Genomic DNA, 22,422 nt, shown 5'->3' with positions numbered 1-22,422 from the left:
ACATTATTTACATATGGCCCTTTATACTATTGTAAAATCCAAACATTGTAGCGCACTGCACGAATGAGCACTTCTTTTTCAAATCTCACCACTTCTCCCTATCAGTTTCAAAAAGAGAAGTCACTTCTCCCTATAATTCTGAAGTAGTGTGAGCCCTGTAAACAAGTGATTTTTATGTCATTATCCTAGATTCAGTACAAGGTGATCATCACCTGAAATGACCTGGTCATCCTAGACAACACAGATGTTGGTTCTGATAATTTTAGCATCATAATTAGTCCCTGGATCATTAGTACATGTATTCTATATTTAAAGCTACAATAAAATCAAATCACTTCTTCTAGTGATTAATTTGTACTACTTAAATAGGTGATTATTAAAGAAAGACAACTCTTACTTCCAACCTTATGGAAATAATGTTACTTGAATCAGTGATTTAGAAAATCACTCATTTAAGTAAGTCCCCTGACTGATGATGTTAATCTTGAATTTCACCATTAGTATAATGAGTTGCAGTAATGTTTTTTATTTCAGCTTGTACATGTTTGTTATAGTATAAGGAAGTCAAGAACATAAAAAGTTATGGCAGACAGTAATACCAAATTTTTCAGTAAACTGAAAACCGTGTGTAAAAATATTGAACAGGGAATCAGTCAGCTTCAAAGTGAGGTAGAAACAAAAACTTCCAGTAGATCATCTGGAAAAACTGTAATGAAATTGACCAGTCTTAAACAGGAAATCCAAGATATGAAGGTATTACTTACATGTACATTTGTAGTTGTTATAATTTTGGACAAAAGTATATATGTACAACATGTACATGTAGCTGACTACTTAAAGTGTCAGAATAAGATGTGGGACAGCAGTCCAACTATACAAACAAACATAACGCATGAAGTTGTCAAAATATCATTATTTGACCTACAATGTACCAAAACAAGAAGTTGATTAACTTGAGCATGTTGAGGGGGTTGTTGAATTAAATTACTTGTACATAAATATATATATATATCTAGGTAAATTGTTGGAGATGGTTAAGGGGAGATAATTCAAAGCATGAAAAGAAACTTAAAATGTAACTAATTTACTATTACAAGTAAATATTACTTACATCTTCAAGAAAATAAGCTTTTAAGTTACAATGAATTATATAAGTGATACCCCCGACTGAAAGTCTTCAACAATAGATAGGAGTTGATGTAAAATTCTGTTTTTTTGTCTTACTCTAAATCATCCTGCTAAAATTGTAAATAGATTACGTCATGTACATTTGTAAACTTTAAAAAAAACAAACAACAGCAAATTAAAAATGAATGAAAAAAGACAACCAAACAACACAGATGTTCATGATGTTACATACATGTACTGTGGATTTATTTATTTTCATGGATACCAATTTTCGTGTTTTGGGGAAAACTTACATCATGCACATATTCGTGGATATTTAATTTCATGGTTTTGGCAAAATCTGCACTCATCCTGTAGAAAATTTACAATTCGTTGAGCATTTAAATTCATGAAATTTGTGGTTCTTCTGTACCACAAAATCTACCAAAAATTAGTATCCAACGAATATTAATGAATCCCCAGTATATAAAATGAATATATCCCAACTCATACATTGTAAGTCAATGAAAAACTGACATTGTCATGGCAAAAAATCACCAAAAGACAAACAACAGCTCACATAAATCAGTATACAATTCACATAGAAAACTTGAGGCTGATCAGCAACACAAAGCTTAAGCCAAACAACTGTGTAATCTAGGGTGCTATGGAAGGGTATGTAGATCCTGCTCAACAGTCTGTTAATAATTTTTTTAACTAAGGCTGTGTAAAACAATTCAAAAATATGTATTAAGATGATCATGTTTATTTCAGATTGAAGGAAGACAGAAATGTCAAACGTTAGATTTAGAAGGAAAGGAGTTCAATGAATTGATGGAATGCTGTCGTTCTTTGTTAGATATTCAAAATCATAAACTTCATAACATTGAAATTTTTATGAATCAATATGGCTACAAAGATTACACTTTAAAAGGTACATTTATTTTCTTTAAATGAAATTAAGGCTCAGTTCATAGTGGCAAAGTTGAAATTATCTCTTCAAAAAAAATGTATGGTCACCATCACAAGTTGGTTAACTGTTAAGGAGTGGATATGTTCCAATAGACTATTTTCATAATACCGACTTTCGACTCTTGAGTTTATATTTTTTCCACAGGTGGCCTCAGAACACAATTATTCTTCCCCTTGCCTACAATGCATTTTTTGAATTAAAAACTTTGCACCGCATCAAAAGTGAAATAAATTAAACTGCTTATAGACCATTATTATTCTAATAAAATATGCTTGTCCCAGGACAATCCAACCTTTTCTTTTTAGAGACCTATTATCATGCCAGTGGTTGGATTTGAATCTTGAATAAATAACAAAGGCTAATTTCTACCCTACTTTCATTTTGTCCAAATCACTACTTTCACTTTCAGTAATAATTTTTTTCCACATGTTTTACTTATTTCGATATATGTGCAACTGATAGGACCACTTGTAAAAATAGTAAACATTACAAAGAAAACAGTTGACAGAATACAATCTGTTTGAATAGTAAAATCTCTTAATCTATCCTTACTTTTTTAATTTTCAGAAATTAATTTAAAAAAAGAAATCAAAGTGACGTCATGTGACAGTATTGAAATGTATCAAAATTATGAATTTGTAGAAGACAGCTAGGTGGGAAAAATAATTTAATTGTCCTGATAACATTAATTTAAAGAAAATTCAGATAATTATTCAACATGTTCAACACAAAACAATAAATATAGTTTGTTTTTTTGTAGAACCAAAGGCAGAAAAACAGGTGGAAAATATTGATGAAAATGATGAAATGAAAGAAAATCAAAAACCGTATGTAATGCAGTTATACTGTAATAGCACTGCCTAGTTTCCTATGGAAAGGACAAAGCATGTTTTATAGTTTCTGTTGTTATTTATTCGAAATTTTTTGGAAAAATTGTTTTAATTTAGAGCTTGACTTTTAGTTAAAGACAAAAAAAAAGGGATTTCAATTAGAATTTTTTTTTGTTCCTGCAGATGATGTAAAAATAAAACAAGTTTGTTCCACATCTTTGAGATGACCATTCTACAAAACAGTTCTATTGCATCGATTTATACTATCACCAATTTATAAATATAGAAGTAGAATAGACAAAAAATGCCCATGAAAATGCATTTAACTTTTATATATCTAGTGGATCCTGGCACTTAAACCTTTTCCAACTGCATTTTGTTTGTACACAGGGTAATTTGTAGCTCACCTGGCCCACAGACCTAAGTGAAAATTTTTCATCATTTGGCGTCTGTCCTTGTCTGTGATCTTCAAGATACACATCTGTGATTTTAATATTTTAAAAAATCTCCATTTACAAAATGTATTTAATATGAATTGTAAATATTTGATGTGTATGTACAACAATTTTTTCCAGATTAACACCCCCTCAGGAAACAAAACCAGACAGAACAAGAACACCTAAAGCAGAAGATTTTGGATTTAGCAGCTATACCCTGAGGGCTATGGAGAGAGGATTTAGTACAATACAACAGGAGCAACCACAAATAAGGTTTGTTATGTCTTAATCATAACAGACAATTTAAAATGTTTGGAATACATAAGAACTAACAGGAACCACCAACAATAAGGGCTATTCCATTAAAATGTATGTCACATGTATGTGGGAGGGTAGGAAGTGAGTTTAATAATTGAAAGTGTGCCATGCTTTTTTTTTGTCATCGTTGATAGTCGTTAATAAGCATTCTGCAATATTATCTTAAAAGTGGATCTTGGTTGAAGGAATATTTTGAAAGTCCCTTCCTACCCTCGCACATACAATGGAATAAATAACCTTTGATATGGAACCAGCATCATACAGAAATTTTTTCATCATTAAGACAGTGTTACTACTGAAATTTAATGTTCACAGATAGTTAAGTTTTAAAAAGACATTTAAAAAAATTAGATATTCCCCAGACATGAACTAGTTAATTTTTTGTGTCAGGCTCATAGAACTATTCAAAATATTTGTATATTGACAGTGTTATCTCCCTTTATTTAGAACAAGACTTCCAAAATTATATTTATATATGCTATGTGTACCTTATCTAATGGAAAGTTGGTTCACTAAAATTGATAAATTGATAACTGTAGGTACATGCAAGCACCAAATTTTAATAGGCCTTTTATTGGATGTATAATGGTATATTGTTGTCTGTCCCCAACATGTCGGGGTATAACTCAAGACACTTTAACAAAATTGTTCACGAAACATCGGTAATTAAATATCCTTTGACTTAAGCTCCCTTTCAGCTTTTAAATATTTCAAATTTGTAGTTTCTGTTTAATGGGATTTTTTTCATAAACATGAAGGGGGGATTTTTTTTGTTTTTCAGACAATAATTCAAAAATGCTTGAGTAGTTTTCCTGAAACTAAAGTGACTGGTTTATAAATGTATCAATTGAAATATAAATTTCTGATATGACATTATTACATTTTGTATTAAGGCGAAGTGTACGTAATTGCACGCCCCTAGCGGAATACGGGATTAATAACGTTCTACGTTAGTTACGCAAGTTATCTCCCTTACTCCAAGAAAGGTCAGAAGAAAGAACTACTTCGTGCGGTCTATCATGAATTTAACAAGCACGTCTGTGCTATCTTAAAACCTAATCATGAGAAATTATCTGAATTACTCCAGTTAGAAATCAAAGTATTCTATTGTTTCGTGCAGCCTGACGTTAAAACCAGTTGACTGTTTTTGTTTTTGACGCGTTGGATATGGAAGGCATCTCGTTTAAAACTATATAACAACAGATTGTAAAAACGCCTCACAACAGAATTATAAACAAATACAAATGTGACAATTCTACTTCTATTGATATCAAATTAATTAAAATGAAACCTGAATTGACCCAACAATATCATTTTAAAAGCCGTAGTTTTGAACGAAAACACACAGTACTCAACAAAAAGTTTTAGATGTGAAATTAATTATTAGATTAAAAAAACGTTGACATGTCCGTATTTTGTGCAAATGAAAATTTTAGGACATGATTTATATCCCTTTTAAAAAATAAGATGATACCAAGAAAATATAATTTGACCACTAGTGCAACACTTACAAGAACAAAGACGGAAAATAAACAAATTAGGCCACAAAAAAATACTCAGTAAACTAAAAAAGTGATCACTCTAAACATTTATCTTAGAAAGTTAGAATAAGTAAAAAATATGTCATTCAACTCCAAGTTTTCAACTTTTTCTACATGTGCAGAAAATAAACAGGTGTCTTCTATTCTGTCAGCAATTTATGGGAAAACTATAAATCTAAATTTAGAACCAAATTGAAATTGAAAGTACACATACATGTAAGTTAAAAATATAACACGTTATTTCTTCTGTATCAAATTCCAATTTCGAAGAGATAGCAAAATTTGTTTTCTTTTATTGTGCCTGTGTGCACTGATCATTTCAATTAGAGAATGTAATTTTGAAGTAACATTTTTTCTCAAGTCTCAATTCAAGATTATGAATGAGTAGAATATATTATTACGGTTAAAGAAAAGAGGTCAGGAAAGTCTGTTTGTGACACTTTAAACTACAATTTAATGTTTAGTGGAATAAGAGGTGAAATGAGTTCAGACTTTTACATTTTGATAGCATTTTGAAGATTTAAAAAAAAATTTAACCGAAGTCTACTGCAAGTGATGATTAATCGACCTCAATGATTATCCAGGAAGATCTTGCACTCGGTCAGCTCTATGCTTTCACCTAGTTCATGATAATACAAGAATTGAGAAGCCTGTGGTGTACTAGTCCAATAATATAAGAATTTGGAGTTTCATATCATTTATATTCAACGTTTTTTATTGGATATTTCTTTTCTTTATTATTATCAACGTTGACCCCCCCTTTTTCCCAAAAAAAAAATATCGATAAAAATCGTTGAATGTAACTTATTTTAAACTCCAAAGTCTTGTATTATTGGACTAATGGTTTACTAGTTGTTATTGACTTTGGTTCAAGTCTGTCACTTCACCACATGGTATTTGTTTTTTAGTAACTATTTTTAAGCAGTTGAGCTGCTTTATGCGAGCACCCTAGATTTATGTTCTACCCAATAAATGCTGAAATATGTGCCACTTTTATTATCTGGCTGGCTATCATGTTATTTATAACTAATTGGACACTTTTTTCATACTTTTTATTCTGGAATATAAAAAATATTACCATAAAAATGTTAAATGGTCGTCGATTTTCCCAAAAGTTTTGAAGTTGCACATAGGAAGTAGTGCTCGATAGAAATCCTTCTATAGTTTATTATTCCCTGTGCTGTTGATTAAGATGTCAAAGAACAATTGTATGAAATATTTGATCGCCGAAAATCTATAAAGATGAGTCGTTTACATTTCCCAAATGGCAAAAGTCATAGGAATATTGTTTGTCATCGATACGTATTACATACGTCAGTAGTCTATTAATCAGCTGATATAAGTTGGCGCCAATTTTAAATTACATAGAAGACGAAATTTACGTACCTTTTAAATTGGGAGGATTCTGATGATACATATGTACTTTATTATTAATCATTTTATTCGTTTTTTTGTCTGATTGAGATTATTCAAATCATCTTAATTCAGTAATCTCAAATGTATGCTCATTTGTATTCTTGTTAATATTATTCCGTTATCTCACAAATGACCTCCTTCATGCTTGTCAAATAAAGTTGTTGTTATTGTAGTTTTCTGATTGGTCGATGTCAAGGTCATTAAGATTGTTTTGCTTTGGTGGTACAATGTAACATAATGCTACACGTGCTTTGATTTACCTCAATGTGCTTCAATAAATATTGAGATTAAAACTTTAACAACTGTTTTCTAAAGGACGGCATTATTTAACTTCCAAAGTCGCATATTCTGTAACATATTAAGTCCGAATCTGTGACGCGTATCACACCGTAATTGTTTTTGATTTACAAGGACTTTTTGATTTCCGATACAGAAAAATACGACTTTTTTGTTATAATGTTTCTTTTTATAATTTTTCACATTTAAACACTCGTTAAGTGTTCTTGAATCAATTCTATGCGGTTCCTTCAGCAACTTTATGCTGGTAAACGATTTCCCCATGAAAATAATGTGAAAAGAAATCGCATGATACGATAAAAAGGTATACGACTAACGAGGCTCGAGAAACGTTTATGTTTTCATCAAGTTGAAGTTACAAACAAGTTTTTCTTAATTCCTACTATTACAGTTATTTAAAGTTTAAATAAATGGTTTTTTTTATTATGATACTAGTATTAGTAATGGAAGACAGTTAAACCGTAATCAAGATATTGTAATTCAGTTATAATTTGAGACGTTAATAAAATGGCACTGGCTACGGTTACATGGAAACGTAACAATAATAAACATATTATTGTTACATTGGAGACTAAATACCGGAATGCATGGTTGGGTAAGGACCTGTTTAATTACGAATGTAACAAGAATTATTGAGGCTATACATTGCGTTATTGTTACATGAAAAACAGTAATGTACGATGGAACTAGAGATATGTACTAATAATAAAAGTTGAAGACATTTATTTTATATTTACAATACATACACTTATTACATACAATTTATTTACTGTCATTTTTTATTTACAATGACAATTTCTACAAATCCAGTAAGTGTTTTTTAAAGTCTGACACATTTTTTGATGAACCGTTGAAATAACGTCCTCCACTGATACGTGTACATACAGAAATCAGTCTTAGTATTTAAGTGACAGTTAGCAAACTTTGCTTTTGATGTATCAATTTGCGTCAAATTGTATAGCTGTATGAAATTTATGTCTTGATATTGTTTTAGTTTCGTTTAAAATGTATCCCAAGTTTTAATGTTTTTCACCCTAAACAAATTGGTTCAAAGTATAATGACAGTAATAAGAGAAGGTGTGCAGTTAAATACTTTAAAAAAGTGAAACCATTGAACTATATTTTTCGCCTTTGGCACTCCTAATCTTGAGTAGTATCTTTAAGAACATCAAAACCATTAATACGTAAAACTATTCAAGTTATACACCATTTGTCGAATAATTATATTTATTTTTTATCAGTATCAGGGGCGGATCCAGCCATTTGATAAAAGGGGGGGGGGGGTTCCAACTGAATGCTCCCATTCAAATGCATTGATTGGCAAACCCCGGACCCCCCCCCCCCCCCCCCCCCTGGATCTGCCAATGAGTATTATACAAGTATTGTTTAGTATATACAAAATGTATGAAAGAATTAAGCAATACAACTATAGAAGATTTAAGTTTAATAAATCTAGCGTACATTGCTGTTTTTCGTGTAACAATAACGTAATGCTGAGATTACTATTAATCTCAGCGTAATGTAACCGTAGCCTCAATAATTATTGTTACATTCGTAATAAATCGGTTCCTCGCCCAACTTTGCATTCCGGCAATTAGTCTCCAGTGTAACAGTAATATTTTTATTGTTGTTACATTTCCATGTAACCGTAGCCAGTGTCTAATAAAATTGAGAATGAAAATGGGGAATGTGTCATATAGACAATAACCTGATCTAAGAGCAGACAACAGTCAAAGATTACCAATGGATCTTTAGTGCAGGGAGAAACTCCTACACCCAAAGGATTGCTTTTGCTGGCCCCTTTACATAATAACGAAAATGTATACTATTTCAACTAGTCACTTTGTTCCGGTCGAACTTTTAAATCAAAGGAAGAACAAAGTAACACATAATAATAAGTTCCTCTGGAACTTTTTGGCTAGTGAGTTCTTTCCGCCCGGAACTTTCCAACGTCGAAACAAAAGAGCATTTACAATAACTAGAACATACACTAAAATCAGAAGTATACACAAGAAATTAAAATTAAAAAAAAATGTACAAAACAATTATGAAAAATAAATATGATATACAGCAACAATCACCACATTAGTGGGTCCTCACTATGGACAGGTGCATACAAAATGTGGCGGCTTAAACATCTTAACTGGCACAAAACTCTCCCCTAACATAGGACAGTGTATGTGTATAATCTCAGACATTGAATCTTTATAAATATAAATTGGAAATAACTTTTGAAAGTGGTAGGATTGCATAACATAAACATTACTGTACCATGTACAAGCATTATTCATGTTATTTTATACTTTAGAAATAGCTGATAACAATGCCTGAGATAAATATTTTGACTAATTCTTAACACTATTCATCTGAACTTGGCCAAGTTTGCCTTTGGGTTTTTGATTAATTGCCTATAGCACCCTTTGGTGCTTTGATTTTTATGAATAAGGCTGTTGATTTTCCCGTTTGAAATTTTTGGCATTTTTCATGTCGAAGTATTTTGTGGCCTACACATTATGCTTTCGTCCCTTTAATTGTTGAAAACAGTATGGTTGTTTATAGTTATTCCTTACATCGACTTCATTTATCCAGTGGCGGGTAGTTGTCTCATTGGATGTCATACCACATCTCCTTATTGTTTTATATAATATAAATAGGAAAGCTATGCATTTGCATTATGCAGAGGCTATATTCGTACTGTACTACGCTAGGTAAACCCGTGTAGCAATACAGTATGAATAATCTCCGTGCATTACACTGAGTACATTCTTAAAACATTTTATTAGGTAAATTTTTATAGCATCTAACATGATACATTCTCATAAGGTCGCATTCTTATATCATTAATTTTACACCAGTTAATTTAAGGCATTACACTATATACATTGCTATTTAAAGCATTTCCCTATACAAATTGTATTACATAACACTGGGTATGTTCCGGCCGTTATTGCACTAGGTACGTCGATCTCAAAAGGATCATATAAGGTGAAGGTTTTCATTTAAAATAAACATGTCTGAAATATCTGCGACGGGAAGTTATACCAAATACTCTGATCTTTTCTATTTTGTTAAAATGTATACATAAGCGAATCCTTCTTTTTAACCCCATTGCGGTCTAAAAAATTCTGAAGATTAAATGAAATCAACACGTTTTAAATTTCAAGCGTCCGAAGCGCTTTTCTAGATTAACTTAGATAAGGGACACTAAAGGCAGAACATTTTAAAGCCACGGATGTATAAGAACTAAAATAGTTGAAGAACCATAGTATGCATTATGCTTATTGTTTAAATCCGTGTTACCCCAAGGGTGACTGGGGAAACGAAATATGGTCACTTGGTCTTCTCCCGACCGGCAGTTAAACACTTGCCGAAGTGGGGCGTCCGTTTGGCTGTGCGGAATGTATTAAGCTCGCAGTCATGTCCAGTCAGAATGGGGACTTTAAATCCGATGCCTCGTGTAAAGAGAGTGCCACGCTCTATGCCCGTTAAGAACCATTGCAACAACTATAATGTGAGGGTTGCGTAGGTGGACTGTTGCACGGCAAAATTTCTGTCCATATCCAATATACCCTCATTTTCTAGTGGCACTCCAAATTTCCCAGACCATCATCCCCGATGGCCTCTGTTATGAACAAAACTTCCAATTGTATTTATTGTTAACTTGTTCTCGTCCTGAACATGCATGAAATATTTGCCACTGGACGTTAAGCAACCAACAATCAATCAATCAAAATAAATCCTTGTATGTGGATTTTTAACAAATAATGCACGGAACAAACAAAAATTTTCTTATGTTAGTGAAACTTCATTCAGCAAAAATTACATCATTCTTTGTCATTTAGTTAAAGAAAAGGGAAAGTGATCGAGACGGGAAATTTTGTAAAACAAAATATGTTTTGGCAGAAATGCGTCATGAGCATGTGTGTAAACAAGACTAATAAGATAAGTTTATAATGTAGACTATATTGTGTGCAAATCCTCAGATTAACAACATGCAGAAATGACGAACATGAAAATATGCAGGAAATAGGTCTACTTTTTTAAATACAAACATGCAGAAGTAAGATTGAAAGCGAGGTGTATACCCGATCCTAATATTAAAACTGATCAATTCATTCTGACAACACTGTGTTAACCGGGACAAATTCATACTCGATATTTGATTCATAAAAGAATTAAACAATCTATGCAAGCATTAAGAAAGGTTTGTAAATCATTCTAATATAGAAAAGAAAAAAATCTACGGTAACTTTCTTTCACTTGCATTTTCTTTTGCGACAGAAATATTCTTTGAAATTATTTAGTTTATTTCCTTATCAATCTATAATGCTAGATCATTTGTAAAAATAGGAAGATGGGTAATACACACGCACGACATTATACGGTATAATAGAGTTACGATGTAGAAGCTGTGGCGACGTTACTGTAGACAATGACGTCGCCGTATAATTCTTATTTTCCGGCCAAAAAAACAAACTTCAACAAGGAGTAGCGTAAAAACTAGCACAGTTGCTAGGGACTTTCTTTGCACCAATGGATTCGTCTTTCATTTTTGAATCGTATATCAATTTAAAAAGAAAATCTGTTGACCAACAAAATAGAAAATCTTGATAATGTAAAAAGATCTGCTAATTTTGATGATTTTCCCTATATATCCTTTGTATTTTTTGAGTGTCATGCTATTAATTTCAACGACTCGTATCTCAAAAACAATGCGTCCGTCGTCCGTAAACTTTTACAAAAATCTTCTCCTCTGAAACTGCTGGGCCAAATTTAACCAAACTTGGCCACAATCATCCTTGGGGTATCTAGTTTAAAAATTGGGTCCGATGACCTGGCCATTAAACCAAGATGGCCGCCATGGCTAAAAATAGAACACAGGGGTAAAATGTATATTTTGGCTGATATCTTTAAAACCAAAGCATTTAGAGCAAATCTGACAGGGGTAAAATTGTTGATCAGGTCAAGATCTATCTGCGCTGAAACATTCAGACGAATCGGACAACCTGTTGTTGGGTTGCTGCCCCTGAATTGGTAATTTTAAGGAAATTTTGCAGTTTTTGGCTATTATCTTGAATACTATTATAGATAGAGATAAACTGTAAAGAGCAATAATGTTCAACAAAATAAGACCTACAAATAAGTCAACATGACCAAAATTGTCAGTCGACCCCTTAAGGAGTTATTGCCCTTTATAGTCAATTTTAACAACTTTTTCGTTATTTTTTGTAACTTGTACAAAAATCTTCTTCTCTGAAACTACTGGGCCAAATTTAAACTTACTTATCATAATTGTGGTATATAGTTTAAAAAATGTGTCCGATGACCCCATCTACCAATCAAAATGGTGGACATGGCTAGAATTAGAACATAGTGGTAAAATGCAGTTTTTGCTTTATATCTTTGAAACTAAGACATTTGGTCATCTTTCAAGATTTAAATGTCCATCAGAATAAGATCTATCCCCTCACAAATTTTCAGATGAATCCTACAACCCGTTGTTGGGTTGCTGCCCTAAAATTGGTAATTTTGAGGAAATTTTGCAGTTTTTGGTTATTATCTTGAATACTATTATAGATAGAGATAAACTGTAAACAGCAATAATGTTCAGCAAAGTAAGATCTACAAATAAGTCAACATGACCAAAATTGTCAGAGAACCCCTTAAGGAGTTATTGTTCTTTATAATCAATATTGAACAACTTTTCGTCATTTTTGTAACTTGTACAAAAATCTTCTTTTCTAAAACTATGGACCAAATTTGGCCAAAATCCTTACTAGGGTATCTTTTTTTAAAAAGTGTCTAATGACCATGCCTACCAACCAAGATGGCCGACATCAGTAAATACAGTAACGGGTGAGCGACACAGGCTCTTGAGAGCCTCTAGTTTATTTTATTTTCTAGTGTAATTTTACAAGCAGAATTCATATGTGAAATTTAAAAAAAAACCATTGTGTAGTTTAATTACGTACACTTTGCCTTAAAGGAGTTATGAAACTTTATTCATTGAAAAAGTGACAGGCATATGATACCCTCATGGTGCAACTCTTTATATTAAACATAGCATCCAAATTATAAGCAATAACACTTGGTTCAGTTTATGATATTAAACAAAATACATGTAAGAAGCTTTTAATTTTTTTTGAATGTAATCAAACATACATATTCATACATTCCAATTTATAATAAAAAATGCAATCTTTACAATAAACCACAAGCCCTATATCCCAGGCTTATAAAAAAAGGAATTCACTGTAAAAAAAAAAATGCAAAAGGAGACAATGTCTTAATCCAGTAAGTTTAATATCAGTTTTTTTTTTAAATGTGTGTTTTTTTATTTTTCATAATGTTAAAAAAGGTCATTGAAAACAAAATCTGTAGTGCAAGGCTATTATTTTTATGCCCCACCTACGATAGTAGAGGGTCATTATGTTTTCTGGTCTGTGGGTCTATTCGTCCTTCTGTTTGTTCGTTCTTCCGTCTGTCTGTCAGACCTGCTTCAGGTTAAAGTATAAGCATTAGGTCAACTTTATTTGTTGTATGGAAAAATTGTTAGCTGTACATGTGTGTCTGGCATGGTTCCTCTGACCTTGACCTCATTTTCATGGTTCCTTGGTCAATGTTTAGTTTTCTTGGTTAATGTTAAGTTTATGTGACAGTTGTAATAAAGTTTTATATTTATGACTTTCAACATAATATCAATGATTAGTAAAGAAGGCGACAGTTCAGTGTGTGCACTCTTGTTTATTTTTATTTCAGGGTTGTACCACATTCTGAAGCTGTAATACCTTCTTTATTCAACACAGATGATTTTGTTTCTCTGACTCCCAGTGTATTTGGGAGGCATGTTCCTTTCAACACACCAGGAAAGTACCAAGGTAAAGTTCAATATTAGAAATTAATGTATTGTGATAGAAAAACAAAGGATATGGGATATCAGTACATGAACAACCAAAAAAGAAACCATACAAAAAGCAAGGGAAATAGAATTTCTTCAGAGGCTTTTCAATAACATTACATTTCAGTTATTTTAACCACTTTTTTGATTAAACAAAATATGTGACAGAGAATGGATTAAAAACATTTTTGTCATTAATAATTTTAATTTTGTACATTTACAATTTGCAAATAGAGAAACTCTGGTGAAGTTATTGTTACTCAAAAACTGGAATTTCAAGAAATTGAGAAAAATAATATTTTCTAGATTGTTATACACATGTAAAAGAAATCTTTACCCACCCTTTTGATTTAAGAATGGAGACAATGTTGGTCCTTTGTAAAATTTTGGTGCATAAATACTTAGGACCACCACTTTTCAGAAATCTGCTTTATAACTTTTTACAGATCCCAGCCTCACATGTAGTTTCTTGGTGAATGGGTATATATTGAGCTGTTGTTAAAAAACAATAATTGTATAGATAACTATTTTTTTTCAGATGCTAGTCCATCATTCCATGATTTCTTCACACCTGCAGACAAAAGACAAAAACAAGAACAACTTTATGATTCAGATTTTCCTAAATTAAATTTAAATAACAATATGAATATGGCAAGCCCAGAAGCTCCAGTATTTCAGACACCTGGAATGAAACATTTTGGACAAAAGGACCATTTTGAAAGGACAGGGCTGGCCATTTCCACAATAAACAACTTAAATAAAGCACCGATGAATAGTCCTCAGTTACCAGTGTTTCAAAGTGAGAGTGCAAGAAAGCTGATGGAGAATAGTAGTAAACCTCAAATGGATGTTAAAATTAAATCTAGTAGAGCAAAACTGTATGATGATCTCCCTCAGACACCAGAATTTACAGTAAACCTAAAAGTTAGTAATTCTATTCAAATCTAAAATTTGGATTGTGATTAAATAGTTGACACAACATAGGTTTCTGACACAGAATGAATGTGGTCTAAGAACTTAAACTTAAAAACTTAAAAATTTTAAATTGGACATTTACCTATTATGGTCCAATATCCAAAATCTAAATACATGGTTAGATTCAGCATATCATAGAACCCCAAGAATTCAATTTTTGATGAAATCAAATAATATTCAATTTTAGACCATTTAGACCTCAATGTGGACCAATTTGATAACAGGGCCCAAATATTAAAAATCTAAATACATGGTTAGATTCAGCATATTGAAGAACCCCATATATTCAATTTTTGTTGAAATCAAACAAAGTTTAATTTTTGACCCTTTGGACCTTAAAGTAGACCAATTTGAAAACGGGACAATACTGTGCAATTGAATATTTCTTGCTATTGCGCAAAACTGTGCAATTGAAAATTTCTTGCTATTGGGCAATATTGTGCAATTAGATATTTCTTGCTATTGTGCAATACTGTGCAATTGAAGATTTCTTGCTATTGCACAATACTGTGCAATTGTAGATTTCTTGCTATTGCACAATACTGTGCAATTGAAGATTTCTTGCTATTGAGGAATACTGTGCAATTGAAAATTTCTTGCTATTGCACAATACTTAATATAATAATTTTGGACTCTGATTTGGACCAACTTGAAAACTGGGCCCATAATCAAAAATCTAAGTACATGTTTAGATTCAGCATATCAAAGAACCCCAAGAATTCAATTTTTGATGAAATCAAATAATATTCAATTTTAGACCATTTAGACCTCAATGTGGACCAATTTGATAACAGGGCCCAAATATTAAAAATCTAAATACATGGTTAGATTCAGCATATTGAAGAACCCCATATATTCAATTTTTGTTGAAATCAAACAAAGTTTAATATTTGACCCTTTGGACCTTAAAGTAGACCAATTTGAAAACGGGACAATACTGTGCAATTGAATATTTCTTGCTATTGCGCAAAACTGTGCAATTGAAAATTTCTTGCTATTGGGCAATATTGTGCAATTAGATATTTCTTGCTATTGCGCAATACTGTGCAATTGAAGATTTCTTGCTATTGCACAATACTGTGCAATTGTAGATTTCTTGCTATTGTGCAATATTGTGCAATTGAAAATTTCTTGCTATTGCACAATACTGTGCAATTGAAGATTTCTTGCTATTGAGGAATACTGTGCAATTGAAAATTTCTTGCTATTGCACAATACTTAATATAATAATTTTGGACTCTGATTTGGACCAACTTGAAAACTGGGCCCTTATCAAAAATCTAAGTACATGTTTAGATTCAGCATATCAAAGAACCCCAAGAATTCAATTTTTGATGAAATCAAATAATATTCAATTTTAGACCATTTAGACCTCAATGTGGACCAATTTGATAACAGGGCTCAAATATTAAAAATCTAAATACATGGTTAGATTCAGCATATTGAAGAACCCCATATATTCAATTTTTGTTGAAATCAAACAAAGTTTTATTTTTGACCCTTTGGACCTTAAAGTAGACCAATTTGAAAACGAGGGACAATACTGTGCAATTGAATATTTCTTGCTATTGCGCAAAACTGTGCAATTGAAAATTTCTTGCTATTGGGCAATATTGTGCAATTAGATATTTCTTGCTATTGCACAATACTGTGCAATTGAAGATTTCTTGCTATTGCACAATACTGTGCAATTGAAGATTTCTTGCTATTGCGGAATACTGTGCAATTGAAAATTTCTTGCTATTGCACAATACTTAATATAATAATTTTGGACCCGGATTTGCAGTCAGAGATATAACTCTATAGGGTTATTACAGAAAATAACTTGCGTGTGTTGTTACAGATTTTCTTCCTTAAATTTTCTAAATCTGTAATAACATATGTTTGTTATTTGTAAAATTATTTCATTTATAGTGGGCTCTAGGGAACTCTTTAGACTTTGCGCGGAAACTAAATGCATAGCCTTGATAACTAATTTCTTAATTAGATTAATACATTTTTGATTAACCATGGTAAATCAATGAGATGAGGCTATTAAGGGATAAACTTAGCTGTAATAACAAGGCTTAGTTATTAAAGGAATGTAACTTATTATATAAGACACTTGGGAATTACTGAGAAACTTACGCAGAACCTCATTACATGCTCTGGTCATTATTTCTTACAATAAATTAAAATACATTGTAATTAAGCATGATCTATGTCTGATCAAATCCTTTGAAGTGATATAGAGAAGCTGTAATAACACCCTTTAGTTATTACAGGCATATTTTTCTGTGATAACATATAGGTGTATTATGCAAAATGGCAAACTATGAACTGTTATATCTTTCAATAGTTAAGTATACATATAGACAAAAGTAATATCAATAGAACTTTTACAAATTTTAACAAAACTAATGATGTATATTGTCCCTTTGAAACATGTAACATACGTATGTTATCACAGTTCTTTGATTTTTTAGTCTACAATAACAAATGTATGTTATTTTCCTGTAATAACCCTATAGAGTTATATCCCTGACTGATTTGGACCAACTTGAAAACTGGGCCCATAATCAAAAATCTAAGTACATGTTTAGATTCAGCATATCAAAGAACCCCAAGAATTCAATTTTTGTTAAAATCAAGCTAAGTTTAATTTTGTACCCTTTGGACCTTAATGTAGACCAATTTGAAAACAAGACCAAAAATTAAGAATCTGAATACACGGTTAGATTTGGCATATCAAAGAACCCCAATAATTCATTTTTTTATGAAATCAAACAAAGTTTAATTTTGGACCCTTTTGGCCCCTAATTCGTTGGGACCAAAACTCCCAAAATCAATCCAAACCTTCCTTTTGTGGTCATAAACCTTGTGTAAAATTTCATAGATTTCTATTTACTTATACTAAAGTTATTGTGCAAAAACCAAGAAAAATGCTTATTTGGGACCTGTTTTTGGCCCCTAATTCCTAAAATGTTGGGACTAAAACTCCCAAAATCAATTCCAGCCCACCTTTTGTGGTCATAGACCTTATGTTAAAATTTCATAGATTTCTGTTTACTTATACTAAAGTTATTGTGCAAAAACCAAGAAAAATGCTTATTTGGGCCCTTTTTGCCCCTAATTCCTAAACTGTTGGGACCACAACACCCAAAATCAATCCCAACCTTCCTTTTATGGTCATAAACCTTGTGTTTAAATTTCATAGATTTCTATTTACTTTTACTATAGTTAGAATGCGAAAACCAAATGTCTTCGGACGACGACGCCAACGTGATACCAATATACGACCAAAAAATTTTCAATTTTTGCGGTCGTATAAAAACTTCTAAACTGAATGTCTGTATTTTTTAATAAAATGCTTTGCTGAGCGCAGCTACGACTGCAGAGGTTGAAACCTGAACAGTTGGGCCAAATTTGGACACAATATTCAAGCTTAATACTGTCTGAATTTGGATTGTAATCAGATTTTTGACATGATATAGGTTTCTGACACAAAAATAAATATCAAGATCTTACAAATCTATTGGGCAATACTGTGCAATTAAAGATTTCTTCTTGAAACTTTATAAAAAAATTGAACTCCTTAAAAAAAATTGGATCCCCCCAAAAAAACTTTTTGAATCCCCCTTGGAGCAATTACCCCCACACTTGATCCCTGCCTTTCCTTTTGTAGTATGGAACCTTGTAGTACAATTTCAGAGAGATCCATACACTTAAACACAAGTTATTATCTGGAAACTAGATGTATGCTCGTTTTTGGCCCCTAATTCCTGCATGAATTGGGGTAATAACCCCCAAACTCAATCCCAGCCTTCCTTTTGTGATATGGAACCTTGTGGTACAATGTCAGATAGATCCATACTTACATACAAGTTATTGTCCAGAAACTACAAAAATGCTTGTTGTTGGCACCATAATCCCCCAAATGAATCCACACCTTCTACTTGTGGTATTAAACATTGTGGAACAATTTCAGAGCAATTGAAATACACAAGTAACTATCCTGAAAGTAGAAAAATGCTTGTTTTGGGCCCCTAATTCTTAAAGGAGTAGGTCCAGTAAGACCCCTTTTTGGCCCCAAAATATAGCAGTTTTACAAAGTTGATAAAATGTAAACTTTTAGTTATTTATTGGACAGTAGAATGCTTAAGCTACATAAATATGGGTTGTTTTTGACATAACAATGCACATATATCGGGTACTAGCACCACAAAGTCATGCTAAATTACTGAAATCTTCACATTTTAGTTAAATTGAAGACGGTATTCGTGTAAAAGAAAGTGGCCGCATTCGTGTTCATCCATAATATTGAAATGTAAGTTGTATTTTATGATAATACATAACATATAATATAAAGGTTGAGAATAAACACGGATGCGACCACTTTCATTTTTGACAAAAACCATCTGAAAAGTGACATTTTTTGGCATATTTGGAAGATTTTTCATATTTGAGCTTGAATCGGATCGTTTTTAATGACTCAATCAGTTAAAATCTTTCACATAAACTACTGGATTCAAATGAAATAGACACTTAAGTGTTTTAAAAGTGGTCAAAATCTTTCGTCAGATGAACCTGAAATTTGAGGCCAAAATCGGTCCGAACCGGACCTACTCCTTTCCTTTTGTGGTATTGAACCTTCTTATAAAATTTCAAAAAGATCCATTCATAGAAACTAAAGTTATTGTCTAGAAACCAACGAGTCCTCGGACGATGCAGACGACATCATACCATTATACGATCTCAAAAATTTGTTTGCAGTAATGAGTAGTTATGTGTGAGCACCACACATAGGGGCAGTTTCAGCCATTTTTAAATTTTGAGTCGTGTATGCTTTCAACAAAAATGTGTGTATTCTTGTTTATGATTGTCTTTTGTTTTATCCTTCAAATTTTGTATAATGTTAGATAATTGTTGGTCCTTTTGAAATTCATGCACAATTTTTTTTCCACTAAAAAGGCCTAGTCATAAATTGTAGAACTTGCCTATTGTTGAAGATTAAATGTTAATCTTTAAATGCCATTGGGTTTCTGTCTCCTAGACAAAAAACAACATTTCCTTTATACATATTTTTACATCAACGATTCAAGTTCTTACCAGTTGTTTTTCAATCCATAGTGTGATAGAATAATAACATGAAAAGAATGAATGTAGAACCAGTAATTTTTGTGACATAGTACTTTGACCTTAAGTGTTATATTATTGTTTTTTTATAGAATATTGTTGATACAGATAATGAAATGCCCAAGGAATTCAAGCCACTAGCAGAGAGATTAGGACATGATATAACCAGCAACATTACACCTCCTATGCCTGAGATGTTTTCTGACAGACATTCTAAACTTAATAGTGAATGTACACAACAGATTAGAGACCTGAGTAAAACACCACCGGCTCCAAAATTTTTATCATCCTATGCAAATAATCTAGTTCATAAAAAATAGACTAAGAAATATGATTGAAATGAAGTAGATTTTCTATGTGAATATTTATACCAATATATTTGTCTTATAGTATAATAAATATGTATATATCTTAATACAAGTTTTGAACAATGCCATGAATTATCAAAATACTGTGGAAAAACTGACAATGCTAGTTCAGATTCATGTCTGGAGGGCACCTACCTCATGTGGGGTTTCCAACTGGTCCAGTAAAAATTATTAACCATAGTGTTAATTCTTTATTAAATGAAATAAAAAAGCGATCTTGACAGTGTAAAAAAAAGTTATCCAAACATAAGTTTTATATAAGTAGAAAACAACATTTTCTGTCAACTGAAGACATAAATGACACATAACTGACATTCTTACATAATTTACACAATTTTTACCATTATATGACCCATACAAATACAGTATAGACAAAACCCATCTTGAAAGACAATAATATCTTCTTTAAATTTAAAATGCAGACAAAAATAGTTTTAATAACTTTGAAAATACCACTATAACTGGCAATTTACACAACAACAAAAAACAGAAATTTGTTTAGATATAAACAAGGAATAAGTTAATAACACAGTAATTTTTGTACTAAATAACAAGAACCATGATTATTTTTTTCTGGAAATAAATGAACATGAAACTATCAAAGACCTGAAACATATGAACAGAGTTTCTATTCTATTGTCTATCTTCATGTGTTATCATAGAAACAAATAACTCAAAATAAAAAATCCAACAAATAAATATATTATGCATTTGTTAAAAAATATCTTATGGCATTCCCCAAAGCAGAATAACAATATGAAGTATTGAAGCACTATTCCTAATGAATGTCTTGTTCTATTGCATTTAAATATATGTTAGTTTTTTTACCAATTACTAGACATGAAAACCTGTTAGAAAATATTGCGTTCATCTAAAATAAGTTTATCAAAATTGGTGTCTGTCCATGAATTGTGAAAGCAGCTCAATTCAAATATGTTGAAATAAAAAATCTAAGGGTGGAATGTACTATAAATGAGTGTCGAGAATTTTTGGCCACATTAATCAACATAAACTACATTTTGTCATGCCTATACAATTTATATTTTAGTAAAGATTGAAGAAACTTCAGCTAATGTTAATATCTGCCAAGAAAAAAATTTACCCTTGGTTTTTCAAACCCTGATATAAAAAAGTAAATTCACACAAGCACTTATTTTATGCTGGACTCATAAATAACAGCATGTACAAAAATATAACACAAGAATCCTTAACAAAAAGTCAAATATAAAATTGTCAGTATAACAGATTGAACACATCTATAAATAAAAATGCCAGTCATACTAAACAAATGGAGAAATAGATGCAATATATTACAAAAACCTATTGATTGTCCCACATGAATAATGGATTTCCCTATCTAGACTTTGTTCCTAATAAGTTCATTTTCTGCATGTTTCAAAGTTTTCCATAAACCAATCACATGACTCCTTCACAGCTAAAATATAAAAGAACACAAATGAATGAATGGGTTTATAACTATGTACAAATGATGTAACTAAAGAACTACAATTTACTGAACAAGTATTTGGCAATAGTAACGTAAAGGTTTTCGTATTCCATGAAATCACAAGATCTTGGTAAAACGTTTTTGTGTGCTTTTTTATCACCAAGCATGAATAGAAAAGAAAGTTAAGCATTGTTTAATTTGTCAGGTTCGGTACAGTAATGACCTTGGAGGGATTGTCCTTGGTTTTCATATGATGAAAACATAACCTTTCAATCAGATTATTTGAGGTCTATAGCTGGCATGTCAGTAACTGCTAGTAGATATTTTAGGATGACTAATATTTTTTCTGTCTATGAAGAAATAACATAAAAAATTTGGTGCACACTGAATAATGCGCGTAGCGGGTTATTTAACAGTGTGAACCACATTTTTTATGTTATTTCTAATAGACAGAAAAAATATTACAGTCATTTCTAATAGACAGAAAAAATATTACAGTCATTTCTTATAATTTAATTCTAAATTCCATTTTAAACCGTAGAATACCATGAAAAAACGTTGATGACGTCACGGTCACATGACTTAGTTATGTCTATGGGCTGATAACAAAATAACGTCAGCCAATCAGAGGACGCGTTACATCCAAAATTAAATTATAGTCCTTTGTTCATTTATGTATCATTGTCATGTTCCTTAGTTT

The 22,422-nt window shown here is 31.6% G+C and overlaps 2 protein-coding genes across 5 annotated transcripts in view; one reads left to right on the top strand and one right to left on the bottom strand.

The window, feature by feature from the left end:
* Positions 1-531: 531 nt before the first annotated feature.
* LOC143047727 (uncharacterized) lies at positions 532-21,480 on the top strand. Its single transcript, XM_076220936.1, has 7 exons — positions 532-753; positions 1,882-2,041; positions 2,841-2,907; positions 3,486-3,620; positions 13,679-13,797; positions 14,356-14,741; positions 20,000-21,480. The coding sequence occupies exons 1-7, from the start codon at positions 583-585 to the stop codon at positions 20,225-20,227; spliced, it is 1,266 nt and encodes a 421-aa protein (XP_076077051.1). The 5' UTR covers positions 532-582; the 3' UTR covers positions 20,228-21,480.
* The window catches only part of LOC143047728 (GDP-L-fucose synthase-like), a 15,884-nt gene continuing 13,915 nt past the window's right edge, over positions 20,454-22,422 (bottom strand). For all 4 annotated transcript variants that reach the window (XM_076220937.1, XM_076220940.1, XM_076220938.1 and 1 more), the window contains exon 9: positions 20,454-21,710. In XM_076220937.1, coding sequence (XP_076077052.1) covers positions 21,655-21,710 — 56 coding nt within the window. In that variant the 3' untranslated portion in view covers positions 20,454-21,654. The remainder of the gene's footprint in view (positions 21,711-22,422) is intronic.

This window comes from Mytilus galloprovincialis, chromosome 10, assembly GCF_965363235.1.
Source record: "Mytilus galloprovincialis chromosome 10, xbMytGall1.hap1.1, whole genome shotgun sequence".
Lineage (NCBI taxonomy): Eukaryota > Metazoa > Mollusca > Bivalvia > Mytilida > Mytilidae > Mytilus > Mytilus galloprovincialis.
Note: the sequence above shows the minus strand (reverse complement) of the source record. Positions and strands in the feature narration are given on the sequence as shown.

What these genes read in the sequence shown, in the direction of transcription:
- LOC143047727 (XM_076220936.1), top strand. Translation starts at nt 583, where the DNA reads ATGGCAGACAGTAATACCAAATTTTTCAGTAAACTGAAAACCGTGTGT. An exon ending in AGGAAATCCAAGATATGAAG is followed by an intron (nt 754 to 1,881) that starts GTATTACTTACA and finishes TGTTTATTTCAG; the next exon opens with ATTGAAGGAAGACAGAAATG. An exon ending in CAAAGATTACACTTTAAAAG is followed by an intron (nt 2,042 to 2,840) that starts GTACATTTATTT and finishes GTTTTTTTGTAG; the next exon opens with AACCAAAGGCAGAAAAACAG.